Source organism: Coregonus lavaretus (assembly GCF_964263955.1).
Source record: "Coregonus lavaretus genome assembly, chromosome: 1".
Classification (NCBI taxonomy): domain Eukaryota; kingdom Metazoa; phylum Chordata; class Actinopteri; order Salmoniformes; family Salmonidae; genus Coregonus; species Coregonus lavaretus.
The window spans coordinates 58,150,655-58,165,504 of record NC_139988.1 but is presented as its reverse complement, the minus strand read 5'-3'; the positions used below and the strand labels follow the sequence as shown (position 1 = coordinate 58,165,504).

Genomic DNA, 14,850 nt, shown 5'->3' with positions numbered 1-14,850 from the left:
TCTATAAATCACTTCTAGGCAAATCCCCGCCTTATCTTAGATCATTGGTCACCATAGCAACACCCACCCGTAGTATGCGTTCCAGCAGCTATATCTCACTGGTCATCCCCAAAGCCAACACCTAATTTGGCCGCCATTCCTTCCAGTTCTCTGCTGCAAATGACTGGAACGAACTGCAAAAATCTCTGAAGCTGGAGACACTTATCTCCCTCACTAACTTTAAGCATCAGTTGTCAGAGCAGCTTACCGATCACTGCACCTGTACACAGCCCATCTGTAATTAGCCCACCCAACTACCTCATCCCCATATTGTTATTTACATTGTTATTTATTTTACATTGTTATCATTTGCACCCCAGTTTCTCTATTTGCACATCATCTTCTGCACATCTATCACTCCAGTGTTAATACTAAATTGTAATTATTTTGCACTATGGCCTATTTATTGCCTTACCTCTATAACTTACTACATTTGCACACACTGTATATAGATTTTCTATTTTGACTGTACATTTTGTTTATCCCATATGTAACTCTGTGTTGTTGTTGTTTTTATCGCACTGCATTGCTTTATCTTGGCCAGGTAGCAGTTGTAAATGAGAACTTGTTCTCAACTGGCTTACCTGGTTAAATAAAGGTGAAAAAAAAAAAAATTATAATAAATGAAGCTCATCTGCATTTCCTGAAATGCAGGAAAATCTCAGCAACAAAAGAGGGATCAAATTAAGATCCTATATCTGTATAAAAAAAAGTGTGTGGTTATACACACAAAAACTTAGGTGCTGGGCTTAATAAAGTATACAAAAAAAGAACAGACAAGTTTTCGATCCCAAGGATTTTCGTCAGTTCGAGTAGAGGTATAGTGCATGAATGAAAGGATGCCTTGTGTGATCTCCCTTTCCAAATCAACATTTAACCCGTAACTACTTCATGCCGATCAGACAGATTTGGAAAGTGTGTGTGTGCCTGTGTGTGTGTGCCTGTGTGGCATCCTGTCTGTAATTCTGTCAGTGAATTAGAGAACAGGTGGTATTGATGCACTGTTGCTCTGCTGACTGGGGGCTGGAGGACCGCGATAACACACACACACACACACACACTTACACATCACCTACACCTACATACACACACTGAGCGAGCTGATCTTCAACCCTTTTGATAACTCATTACTCTGACAGGATGTTCTATTCGTCTCACTCTCTCTCTCCACCTCTCTCCCTCCTTCCACTTTCTCTCCGTCTCTCCCATTCTCTCTCTCATTTGATTTCTCTCTACTTTTTACCTCATCCCGGGCACACAGCCAAAGGACCTCTCATTCATTTCTCCTCCACCCCTCTTCCCTTCTCCTCTCCCCCTCCATCTTCCCTCCCTCCTCTCCCCACTCCTTGAATGTCAGTTGGCAAAAGTGTATGTATTGCTCATTTGTATGATTTGTATGATTTTGAGGCTGGCAGAGTCTGTTCAGAGTGGTGTAGGAAGTTGTGAGGCTGGCAGAGTCTGTTCAGAGTAGTGTAGGAAGTTGTGAGGCTGGCAGAGTGTTCAGAGTAATGTAGGAAGTTGTGAGGCTGGCAGAGTCTGTTCAGAGTGGTGTAGGAAGTTGTGAGTCTGGCAGAGTCTGTTCAGAGTAATGTAGGAAGTTGTGAGGCTGGCAGAGTCTGTTCAGAGTAGTGTAGGAAGTTGTGAGTCTGGCAGAGTCTGTTCAGAGTAATGTAGGAAGTTGTGAGGCTGGCAGAGTCTGTTCAGAGTAGTGTAGGAAGTTGTGAGGCTGGCAGAGTGTTCAGAGTAGTGTAGGAAGTTGTGAGGCTGGCAGAGTCTGTTCAGAGTAGTGTAGGAAGTTGTGAGGCTGGCAGAGTGTTCAGAGTAATGTAGGAAGTTGTGAGGCTGGCAGAGTCTGTTCAGAGTGGTGTAGGAAGTTGTGAGGCTGGCAGAGTCTGTTCAGAGTAGTGTAGGAAGTTGTGAGGCTGGCAGAGTCTGTTCAGAGTAGTGTAGGAAGTTGTGAGTCTGGCAGAGTCTGTTCAGAGTAATGTAGGAAGTTGTGAGGCTGGCAGAGTCTGTTCAGAGTAGTGTAGGAAGTTGTGAGGCTGTCAGAGTCTGTTCATAGTGGTGTAGGAAGTTGCCAAGTAACATGATTCAGATATGGAGTATCGTTGATCCTGTTCAGGGCAGTGTGTGTGTGTGTATGTGTGTGTATGCACGCGTGTGTGTGTGTGCACATAATTCCTGTATGTGCTTGCTTGCACACATTCAGGCCTCTTGCAAAATCGCAGGTCTCTCACTAGAGCTGCACCATGCATGGTGCTCTTTAGTCACTTGGGCATTGTGACTGCCTCTATCTTGCACTCTCTCTCCTTGTTAATATGTTAATGATTTAAAAAGTGTCTGTCTTGACATTGTAATACATTTGGTCTCCAGTCTATGGGCTACAGAAAAAACACATAGGCTACTACTCTTTCTACCGTAGGCTACATAATGTTAAATGAATTTGTTGGAGCGTTGGTGGAGCTAAATATTTTGCGCCCCTGCCTTTGGCAAAGTGGGCACTGCTTATCATGGGGTGGCATCAGCGCTCACCTAAATACCCCTATGCCACTGGGTGAGAGAAGTTATCATTGTTTTTGGGCAGAATAATGTGAGGTTTTATGTGTTGTTGGAGGTGCGTCTTGGTCAGTTTAGCTCAGAAAATGCCGCCCTTGTCAAACTGCCACTCTGGCTCTGTAGACAAATAAATACGGTCATTATAGAACACCATTACAGGCACCTACCTGAGGCCTATTAATCATTTGATAGCTATTTTTACTTTCCATCATAAGCACTATGAAAATAGATACTTGATACAAATAGGCTATTCAATATCATAGCTTAGGCTACATTTGATTGCATAATATGCCTTATTTTAGGGAAGGAGGTGAGAGACAAGTATTTTAAGATAGGCCTATGTTTCTTTGTTCTCTGTTGTGGGCAGCCCTGGCATGGTCTGCCAGCAGTTTCCCACCTGGATCTTGACTGGTGCTTTTGCCTCCCTCTCCCTTGTCACTACCTTTGTGTGGGCAAGGCACTGCGTTTTCTGAGGTGGCAGAGACAGGCAGTTGCCACCTGAGGGGTAGTCTCCAATTGGCATTGATAGATAGTTTGTCCAATGTGCAGACTTTAAAGGGGCAATCAGCAGTTGTAACATCAATTTTTTGACTCAATTATTTGTATTCATTGATTCTTGAAGAATATAACTTATAAATGCCTCATGAGCTTTAGTTCAACTGTCTTACCCTGATCAGAACCCAAAATACAAGCTTGTTTTATTCCAACGTTTATAAACAAAGAAAATGTAAACAAACACTATACAGCCTCAAAACATAGTTAAAACTATAATTTTGATATCATGGATGGTCAGTCCTTGCATCTGTCTATGAATTTGAGAGTGGTATTTCTCCAGGCCCATCCCTCAGCTTTTCACCATACCAGGAGCGGGGAGCCCGCTTTGTTATGGTTTCTACTGCTGATTGACATGTCTTGGAATGATGGAAACATAACTGTCAAAGTGGCATTAATATAATAACTTTAATACATGTGTATGCATGCCATGCTAAACATGACAATATTTCAGAGTTAGCATTTACCATTAGGTCAGTTACCTACTACCTTTCATGATACTGGTTCATGCTGTTTTATATGGAAGGACATGTACACTCTTTTGGAACAAAAGTGTACAGACATCTTGTAATTTTGTTGTAATTCTGGAAGGGATCAGATTAACACATCACAGCCAGATAGATACATTATAGTAGCTAGCTACTGTGAAGGAACATTTATGTTTGTGCTTTTCTAATAACCAATTCGACTGTGTTCATGCAACTGACTGATTGATCGTGCCTGGGAGGAATCCTCACTATCAGTATCTGCAATTTGGCAGTACGCCCAGAACCTTGTTTTGAGAACGAAAGGGATATCTCACTGTCACGACTTCCTCCGAAGCTGCCTCCCCTCCTTGTTCGGGCAGGCTGACCTGGAATTCAGGAAACTGAGGGGTCTGTTCACCTCAGCCCCGGTACTGGTCCACCCCGATCCATCACTACCGTTTGTAGTGGAGGTGGATGCGTCCGAGGTAGGGATAGGCGCTGTCATATCTTAACGCTCGGGCATGGCACCCAAGCTCCGCCCCTGTGCCTTCTTCTCTAAGGTGGAATGGGTAAATCAGGATGTGGGTAGGTTCCTGCGGTCCTACTGCTAGGACCAGCCGGGGGAGTGGTCGGTGTTCTTACCATGGGCCGAATATGCCCAGAACTCTCTCCGGCACTCCTCCACTAACCTAACGCCATTTCAATGTGTGTTGGGTTACCAACCGGTTCTGGCACCATGGCACCAGAGCCAGACCGAGGCTCCTGCGGTGGATGACTGGCTTCGGCGCGCGGAGGAGACGTGGGACGCTGCACACGTCCACCTCCAACGCGCCGTGCGTCGTCAGAAGGCCAACGCTGACCGCCACCGCAGTGAGGCCCCGGTCTTCATACCGGGTGATTGGGTCTGGCTCTCGACCCGGAATCTGCCCCTCTGCCTGCCCTGCCGGAAGCTGAGCCCGCGGTTTGTGGGGCCGTTTAAAGTCCTGAGGAGAATCAACGAGGTCACCTATAGGTTATTACTTGCCCCCGATTACCGTATTAACCTCTCGTTTCATGTGTCTCTCCTCAGGCCAGTGGTAGCTGGTCCGCTCCAGGAGTCTGAGGTGTGGGAGGTCCCTCCGCCTCCTCTGGACATCGAGGGGGCCCCGGCGTACTCCGTCCGTTCCATCCTGGATTAGAGGCGTCGGGTGGGGGGCCTTCAGTACCTCGTGGAGTAGGAGGGGTACGGTCCGGAAGAACGGTGCTGGGTCCCGGTGAGGGATATCCTCGATCCCTCCCTGTTGCGGGATTTCCACCGTCGCCATCCGGCTCGCCCTGCTCCGCGTCCTCCTGGCCGTCCCCGAGGCCGGGGTCGGCGCACTGCTGGAGCTGCGCGTCAAGGGGGGGGGGGGGTACTGTCACGACTTCCGCCGAGGCTGCCTCCCCTCCTTGTTCGGGCAGGCTTTGGCGTTCGTCGTCACCGGCCTACTAGCCACTGCCACTCCATATCTCATTATTCCATTTGTCTTGTCTTGTCAATCACACACACCTGCTTCATATCCCCTCATTAGTACATGTATAAGTGTTCCCTCTGCCCCCCTTGTCCTTGTGGGTGATTGTTATTTGTGAGTTGAGTGTAGCTCGGTTGAGCTACCCGTACCTTGCATTTCCGGGGATATTGTTCCCCGTGTGCCTGTATTTTGTTGACGCTATCCAGCGTAACTGTGTCCAGCGTAAACTCTGTATTCGGTGATTTACCCTCCTGTGCCTGACTCCTTCAAATCACATTCTCACACTCAGTTTCAAGGTCTTAGCTTGGAGAGAAGAAGCCTCGTGAGGTATTGGTCAGTCACATGCATGAACCAAACGTTAATGATGAATTAATTATGAATAATGAATAAGGTAAATCACGCAAATATAACTTGTCTGTGTAAGCAATATATAAGAGAACTAACGGGACTGCCCCGGTGGAGCTCACGTCAGACTGGTACTGTATGCATCTAAGTTTGACTGTGACCTCTCCAGCTTGCTGTTAATAAACAGAATGATTCATTTAAGATTGACTTCAGGTGTCCCTGGTGGTAATTTCCCAAGTTCTCTCACGTCACCCCGCTCCTCCGCACACTCCACTGGCTTCCAGTTGAAGCTTGCATCTACTACAAAACCATGGTGCTTGCCTACGGAGCTGTGAGGGGAACGGCACCTCCTTACCTTCAGGCTCTGATCAGACCCTACACCCAAACGAGGGCACTACGTTCATCCACCTCTGGCCTGCTAGTCCCCCTACCTCTACGGAAGCACAGTTCCCGCTCAGCCCAGTCAAATATATTTGCTCTGGCACCCCAATGGTGGAACAAGCTCCCCCACGACGCCAGGACAGCGGAGTCACTGACCACCTTCCAGAGACACTTGAAACCCTACCTCTTTAAGGAATACCTGGAATAGTATAATAGTAATCCTTCTACCCCCCCCCCCCCCCTTTACTACCACTGTCTTTTGTCTAAACTAACACCTGACTTATTTCACCTGCTAGCACTGACTTGTTTAAAGAAATGTACTTATTGTGATCAAGATGTAGTTGTCCCTGATTGCACTGACTTTGCTCACAGCTGCTTGTTTGAAAAAGTGTACTTACTGTGATCAAGATGTGGTTGTCCCACTGGCTATCCTAAGTTGAATGCACCAATTTGTAAGTCGCTCTGGATAAGAGCGTCTGCTAAATGACTTAAATGTTAAATGCTATACAAACACAATTTAGAGTTAAAGGCAGCCTGACACACAGACACACACGCACACAGGCACACAGGCACACTCACTCACTCTCACACACACACACACACACACACACACACACACACACACACATACACACACACTGAGTATACAAAACATTAAGAACACCTGCTCTTTCGATGACATAGACTGACTAGGTGAATTACAGGTGAAAGATATGATCCCTTATTGATCACGTGGACACCTGCTTGTCAAACATCTCATTCCAAAATCATGGGCATTAATATGGAGTTGGTCCCCCCTTTGCTGCTATAACAGCTTCCACTCTTCTGGGAAGGCTTTCCACTAGATGTTGGAACATTGCTGCGGGGAGTTGCTTCCATTCAGCCACAAGAGCGTTAGTGAGGTCGGGCACTGATGTTGGGCGATTAAGCCTGGCTCGCAGTCGGCGTTCCAATTAATCCCAAAGGTGTTCGATGGGGTTGAGGTCAGGGCTCTGTGCAGGCCAGTCAAGTTCTTCCACATCTATCTCGACAAACCATTTCTGTATGGACCTTGCTTTGTGCACGGGGTCATTGTCATGCTGAAACAGGAAAGGGCCTTCCCAAAACTGTTGCCACAAGGTTGGAAGCACAGAATCATGTAGAATGTAATTGTATGCTGTAGCGTTAAGATTTCCCTTCACTGGAACTAAAAGGCCTAGCCCAAACCATGAAAAACAGCCCCAGACCATTATTCCTCCTCCACCAAACTTTACAGTTGGCACTATGAATTTGGGCAGGTAGCGTTCTCCTGGCATCCGCCAAACCCAGATTTGTCCGTCTGACTGCCAGATGGTGAAGCATGATTCATCACTCCAGAGAACGCATTTCCACTGCTCCAGAGTCCAATGGTGGCAAGCTTTACACCACTCCAGCCGACGTTCGGCATTGCACATGGTGAACTTAGGTTTGTGTGCGACTGCTCGGCCATGGGAACCCATTTCATGACGCTCCCGACAAACAGTTATTGTGCTGACGTTGCTTCCAGAGGCAGTTTGGAACTCTGTAGTTAGTGTTGCAACCGAGGACAAGCGATTGTTATGCGCTTCAGCACTCGGCGGTCCTGTTCTGTGAGCTTGTGTGGCCTACCACTTCGCGGCTGAGCCGTTGTTGCTCCTAGACGTTTCCACTTCACAATAACAGCACTTACAGTTGACCGAGGCAGCTCTAGCAGGGCAGAAATTTGATGAACTGACTTGTTGGAAAGGTGGCATCCTATGAGGATGTAATTTGAAGGGGTGTCCATATACTTTTGGCAATGTGGTGGGGGGGGGGGGGGGGGGGTTGTATTGGTATACTCAGTGTAGATAATGGTTATGATGTTGATGATAATCATAATCATATCCATTAACAACCACATAATCTTTATGTATAAATCGTTTCAATAAGAACTGGATGCCATACTGTGCTGTGTGCGTGTGTGCGTGCATGTCTTTTTAGAGCCACTAATTTTTAATTTCCTTCCCACTGTTTGTCTGTGCAGTCACAATCTGAATGAAGGACAATTACAGACAGACAGGCAGACAGGCAGGCAGGCAGGCAGGCAGGCAGGCAGGCAGGCAGGCAGGCAGGCAGGAAGAAAGGCGGTAGAATTTAGACAGACAAATCGTTGTTGAATACAAATGTTAATGATAATACTCCGTTTGATTTACACAACACTGCCCTCTGGAGGAATGCTAGTGAATTCCAATCATGAATTGATTATTGACTGTAATGACTAGTTTATTATGCATTGTTAAAATTAGGTAACAATGAGCAAGAATAACATAATTTGAGCTTAAGAAGACCACAGGTAATACTGTATTTTGGCTAAGAAAGGAGGCTTTGACACAACTTTGATAATGCGACTAAAAAGACAACATCCTCAAAGCAGATCCTTCAATGCTGCCAGTCCAGTGCAAGTGCGCGTGTATGCTTCTGTTATGAATACAGTGAAGATTTTTCCAACTTTGTAGTCAGATTTGTCCGTTTTTGTAGTTCATGCCAAAAGGACGTAGTTAATGTAATTCATCTATTTTTGTTCTAGATCCCTAATTATAAAACCTCCCTAAAGCTAATAATCTATGCAAATGTTCTCCCCTTTCATTTACTTACAGTAATTGGTAATTCGTCAATGCCCCCCTCTTTCGCTCACCTACAGTATACACACGCATTCACATACGCACGTGCTCGCGCGCGCACACACACACACACACACACACACACACACACACACACACACACACACACACACACACACACCTAGATATTTTAATTGGCTTATTATCTTTTCAGAGGGATAATTCCAAAGGTAGAAGCCTAAATCTGGAGGTGTTTCAACTGTCTGGCCGCAGGCAAAGTATTCCTCATCATAACTAATACACAGTTTGGCTGATTAGAAAAGAAGGTAGAACCATATAGGGTTCTTCGGATTGTCCCCATAGGGGAAGCCTTTTTGGTGCTAGGTAGAACCCTTTGCAGAAAGTTCTACATAGAATCCTCTATGAAGGGTTCTTCATAGAACCCCCTGGAAATTGTTTTGATCTAGAAACCTATATGAAGGGTTATGCCTAGAACCCTCAATAAACGGTTTTACCAAGAAACCATTCATCTTTGAAGGGTTCTTCCCAGAACCCTCTATAAACGGTTCTACCAAGAAACCTTTTATCTTTGCAGGGTTCTTTCTAGAACCCTCTATAAACAGTTCCACCAGCCTTAGTAGCCTTTATTTGTTTATTATTTGTTTATTTGGATCCGCATTAGCTTTTGCAGAAGCAGCAGTTATTCTTCCTGGGGTCCACAAAAAACACAAATCATGAAAAGTAACAAAACACTGATACACTGATAGACAAGGACAATCACACAAATTAAAAATACAAGGATATGCACACAATATAAAAATAATAATAAGAAGCATAAAAAATTAACTCTTTATGACAATACATTACATAGGCCTATACATTTACATTTTACATTTTAGTCATTTAGCAGACGCTCTTATCCAGAGCGACTTACAGTTAGTGAGTGCATACATTTTCATACTGGTCCCCCGTGAGAATATCATCAGACCTTTCTTTGAGGGCCTAGTTATATCCTAACACAGTGGTGTTAGGAAACTCCTGGTTTACAGGCCACATCAGGCTGGCTTGCAAATTGCCTATTGGAATCCAGCCAGAGTGAGGATATCCAACAATTGGAGCTTTTAATCACCTGCATCGTGCATTCAGAATGACTACCAGGGTAGGGAAGATGACTAAGGAGACTACCTAAACAATCTAAACTGGAACAACCATCTCAGTAACATGTGCAATAATTCCAACTACTAACAGATAGGATTAGTTTAGAAAAAAATCTGTTTTTTATCTTTGTGTAGCATAATATTAATCAACCAAGCAAAAACACAGATATTCTGCAATTCTGAAAATCAGCCTGCAATAGAGCATGCTGGGAAATATGTTAATGGCGGGCGTGGTTTTGAGTGTTTTACTCTACACAGAGTAAAAATGAGCTAAGAAAGCAACGAATCCCTTTGAAAATGGCCTATGTGGCATCGATATGAGTCAGAAACAGTTATTCTAGTGTCAAAATTGACTACAAAGTGTAAATAGGATAATTTTTGTAATAAAGTCAGTCTTGTCTACAATGGAGTTTGGAACATCCGTGCATCACAACGGGTAAATTAAGGTTGGGTTTTGATTTGACAATGTCCATTTGCCCATTAACACTGGGTGAACAGCTGCGGTGATTGCTCTCTACAGCATAGACAGTGAGACAGACCTGCCCAGCAGCTCTGACTTTGTTTACATAAGACAACATGTCGCACATTTTTTGTTACTTGAGAAATACTGCACCAAACACCTTAGTTAGATGTAAAATTGTCCTCTGCAAAAACGTCCTCGGCAAAAATGTCAAAATGAATTACAGATTTCTTGAGTTATGTTAGATTCATTCTGGGGATTTTGAGGAAGTGAAATAGGCTACAGTGTCTCATGGGGGACAAATATAATTAACCAAACACGGAATCGGTCAGGAAACACACCTCCAAGACTGAAATCTAATTTTTCTAGTGAGCAACAGAAAAACACGTGCCAATCGACGTGTTCAGTGGCTCTTTAACACCAACACTGGGGTTCTTTTACACCACTTAGTGTTAAGTTAATTTAACTCCTGAATCAACACTAGACATGTTACACTGAAATATCAGTACTTGGTAAAACCGGGCAATTTGCTGTTTACCATTCAATACACTGCTGGTTCACTCATTCCCTTCTGTTCTCCTACTCTCTGCTCAATAAAATCACAGAAAGACAGAAATCATGTCAAAGATATCAACTCTGTCTGTACTGTATACTGTATGTAAAATGATTAAGGGAATACCAGATACATCACAAATATTCCCATATAGGTACAGTTTAAAACATTCTCACACCTAGAAGATTACTCAAACTCCTGATGTAAAAGGATAAACACTGAGGTAAACACTAATTCTCAGACACTATTTAAAATAAACACAAAAATACAATAAAAAAGCCTATCAGATTCATGTAAAACCCTTCTTGCCTTCCAAAGAGTCATCAAATAACCCTTTCTTCCAAAGACGGTTCTTAGGATGTTAAAGGTTTTAGGTAGAACCATTTGCCTTACAAAGAACCCTCAACTTCCAAAAAGGGTTATTCAGATGAAAACGGTTATTGGTAGAACCCTATCCCTCCGCAAATAACCCTTTTTTCTGTGTAAGGCTGTCTGTGCTGTCTGGACTGAATCTTGGAGGCCTCATTTTGCTCAGTGGTGTGGCTGAGTGTTCCGTGGTTCCCAGGAGCTTTTTCCAAGGAGCTTAGTTCCAATAGTGGAGCATTATTAATCACTGGAGCAGACAGACCAGTCCTCCTCACTCTTCACCCCACTTTCTCACCCCTCTGTTTCCCCCCTCTCCCCCCTTTTTCCTCTGCTCCCTGATTATGAGTGAATATTCTTTGAGAACAGACACACACACACAGCCTTGACCCTCAACCCACTTTCCATCTCATCCCTTGATCCTTTTTACTATTCTTCCCCAGTTCTATCAATCTCCTTGAGAGTGGATATATTTCCACTTGTTGAAAGTGTCCCCACATCTTGTACCTAAAAGGTTGTGACACAATGTCTTTCTCTTTCTGCTATAAAGTCAGATCATTTTTTAGAGGCTTAAGCATACAGCAGTAGATTGTCTAGTTAGTTGAGTCTTTTGGTGTTGGTTTAGTGTTGGTTTGGTTTAGTTTTGATCACTTAGTTTGACTGGTTAGTTTAACTGTGGCTATAGTTTGTCAGTCTCTGCTTAGTTTGGCTGGGTAAGTTGAACTATGGTTGGTCTGTTAGTCAAGTTGGTTGGTTTACTGTTGGTTTGGTGTCAGTTTGTGGTTCGTGGGCATGGTGTTGGTTTGGCTGTTGTGGCGTTATTATGACATTGGTGTATCAGGTGCCAGTCTAAACAACCTGAGGTCTGGCATCTTACTGGCACAGAGACATGATACACCCGGAGTCAGATTTCACCCAATTTTACACATTACATCTCACCGGCACACACCTACCTCCACGTGGGTATGTTTGTGTAGATGCAAGCCAAGGGAAGCACTCATGGGAAGGAGAGCCACATCTGTGAGTCTGGCCACATCTGCCAGCGTCACGTGAATCCCAGCTGCATGTCACTCCCTGTCCTCCCCATTCCACTCCTTTCCTTCCCTCCTCTTCTCTTCTCCCCCGACTCCGCCATCCTGTCTCTTCTCCCCTCCCTCTCTCCCCTCTCTCCTACTTTCATCCTTCTCTCCTCGCTCTTTCCTCCCTCTATCCAAAGTCATGCTACTGACCCAACTACACACTAGGAGGGACTGAGCAGGAGGGGATGGAAAGAGGGAGGGAAGAGAAACAAACAGAATGACAGAAAGAAAAGGGAGTAGGTAGATAGATACACTCTTAGGAAAAAAGTTGCTATCTAGAACTTTAAAGGGTTCTTCGGCTGTCCCCATAGGAGAACCCTTTGAAGAACCCTTTTTGCTTGCAGGTAGAACCCATTTGGTTCCAGGTAGAACCCTTTTAGGTTCCATGTATAACCCTTTCTACAGAGAGTTCTACCTGGAACCAAAAAGGGTTATCCTATGGGGACAGCCGAAGAACCCTTTTGGAACCCTTTTTTCTAAGAGTGTAGGAGTGAGAGTAAAATCATAAACCTTAGATATAGCTTAGATCTACAGAGGACTATGATCACCTTTCTACTCTGGTTAACTACCTAATGATATTGGAGAGTTCTTCTTAGTCCAGATAACTATCGTTAGAAGTAACGGACGATTGATGAGAGTTGACGAGGCTGGCTGACAGGTCAACCCGTAGGGCTGAGTTACAGAGGACCTTCTCTATACCTTTGACAGACAACCACCTGTAAGCTGTTCTTGACAGGGCTGCTACTATGGACAAAGTCAACTCTACACTGTCAATACTACCTACTACAGACAGAGGAGAGGGGACAGAGGGAGTGAAACTCTACATCGTCATCACTTCTGACCTGAGTGGACGTACCATGGCTTTCTACTGGCAGATAGTGGGAGACTGAACAAGACAGAGAGCACAAGGTGGACAGAGATATAAATGCGACTCTGAGGGACCGGAGGGGGTCTGAGCTAAGGCTGTCTTGGATTGACACGGATAGACAGAGAGAAGGAGAGAAAGAAAGGGGGAACGGAGAGATCTATCTCTCTCTCTGGGACAGTGTGTCAAGATGCAGTTGGTGTTTTTCCGTGAGGTGTGGGAGATGGAGGGGTTGCAGACCGTGGGGATACTACTGGTGGTCTGTAGCTCCCTCAAACTGATGCACTTCCTGGGGCTCATCGATTTCTCCTCAGAAGGTAAGATACTTTCTGAGGAGGTAAGTGGGCTGAGGGATGGATATGAGACAGGGGACAGGGGGAGGTAAGGGACAGGAAGGGGTGGTTAGGGAGAGGCATAAGTAGGGATAGGGGTAGGAGAAGAGGTTATGGGCTGGGGACAGAAGTAGGGGCTTGGGGTTAGGGAGAGGGTTAGAGACTGGGATTAGGTTTGGGGACAGGGGGTAGGTTGCGATCAGGATGAGGATAAGCTCTGGGGACAGGGAAGGGTAGGAGGCAGGGATAGTGGTAACTGTAGAGTTTAGGCAAAGGAGAGGCAGGCTTGGGCAGTAGCATGTTCTGTGGCAGGAGTAGAAGGTGGTGATTCAGGCCGGAGTAGGGATAAGAGTAGGGGCAGAAGAAGGGAAAGAGATAAACAATTTATTAAAGGAGGTAAATGTTTCTGGTTTATATGTACGGCAAGAAGACGGCGGCAGGTAGCTTAGTGGGTAAGAGCGTTGTGCCAGTAACCGAAAGGTCGCTGGTTCTAATCCCCGAGCCGACTAGGTGAAAAATCTGTCGATGTGCCCTTAAGCAAGGCACTTAACCCTAATTGCTCCTGTAAGTCGCTCTGGATAAGAGCGTCTGCTAAATGACTAAAATGTAAATGTAAATGTAAGACTAAATCCTTCAGCTGTCAGATAAATGGTGGACTTTATTGGCTATAATTCAGGTTGTTGTATGTCTAATCAAGCGGTGTGTGTGTGTGTGTGTGTGTGTGTGCGCGTGTGTGCACGTGTGTGTGTGTGTGTGTGTGTGTGTGTGTGTGTGTGTGTGTGTGTGAGAGAGAAACCCAGTAATTAGTCTCCATAGTACGGCACTCACGTGAGCTGGCAGTGTCACACTGGGCCATGCTAATGAGCCCTAACTCAATCATACGTAGTAAATTAGCATGACCTGATTTCTCCCTATCATCAGGTGTCATGGTGTGTGTGTGTGTTGGTGGTTTGGGAGATGTGGGGCAGAAATAGCTCTGCATGTGTGTCTACATCTCTCTGTCCTCTCGCACTCTTCTCTGTGCCTAATGAGCTGTGGACTGGGACTTGGTCTATAGTTTATATTAGTACTGGACAAATTCAGTTTTTTGGATAGTGGGTTATGGATTGTGGCAGTTTGAGGGTAATAGTAAACATGTTTTTCCAAAATGTGGTTTGAATATGGATACCCTCAAGGGAACACAAGGCAGAGCTAGCCGAAAAGACATAAAACAATTTATTTCCAGACATTCTTTGACTTGAGTTGATAGGGTCCATTTCATCAACTGCTTTTCCTTATTACGTAGGGAATAATGTCACCCTGTGTGTGTGTGCGTGTGTGTGCGCATTTTGGCTAGAGACAGAGCAGTATGTGAGTGACTCAGCCCTGGTGGCCATATGGCTTTGATCACCCTACGTGGGCCAAATCACAAACACACACAATACATCCCATCTCCCCGGGCTACTGTGTGTGTGCGTGTTTGTGTGTGTGTGTTTGTTTGTGTGTATATTGGGGGACTGTGTGTGTATGCATGGGTGCGTGTGTGTGTTGGGGGGGCTGCCGTGGGACATTCAGGTTACCAGATGACAGAGAGCAATAGAGAGCTATTGTGAGCAAAGTGAGACATCTGTTATC

General features: G+C 45.1%; 1 protein-coding gene across 5 annotated transcripts in view; it reads left to right on the top strand.

Moving 5' to 3' along the window:
- Positions 1 to 14,850, top strand: part of LOC311129788 (A-type potassium channel modulatory protein KCNIP2) — a gene marked incomplete at both ends in the record, with an annotated part of 266,529 nt that overhangs the window by 239,829 nt on the left and 11,850 nt on the right. The window contains one exon of one of the 5 annotated variants that reach the window (XM_084162233.1): positions 13,113 to 13,221. The exons of the other annotated variants lie outside the window; for them this stretch is intronic. Within the exon in view, the coding sequence (XP_084018359.1) occupies positions 13,128 to 13,221 (94 nt within the window). Of the gene's footprint in view, positions 1 to 13,112; positions 13,222 to 14,850 lie in introns of those variants that run through there. 5 annotated transcript variants of the gene reach the window in all.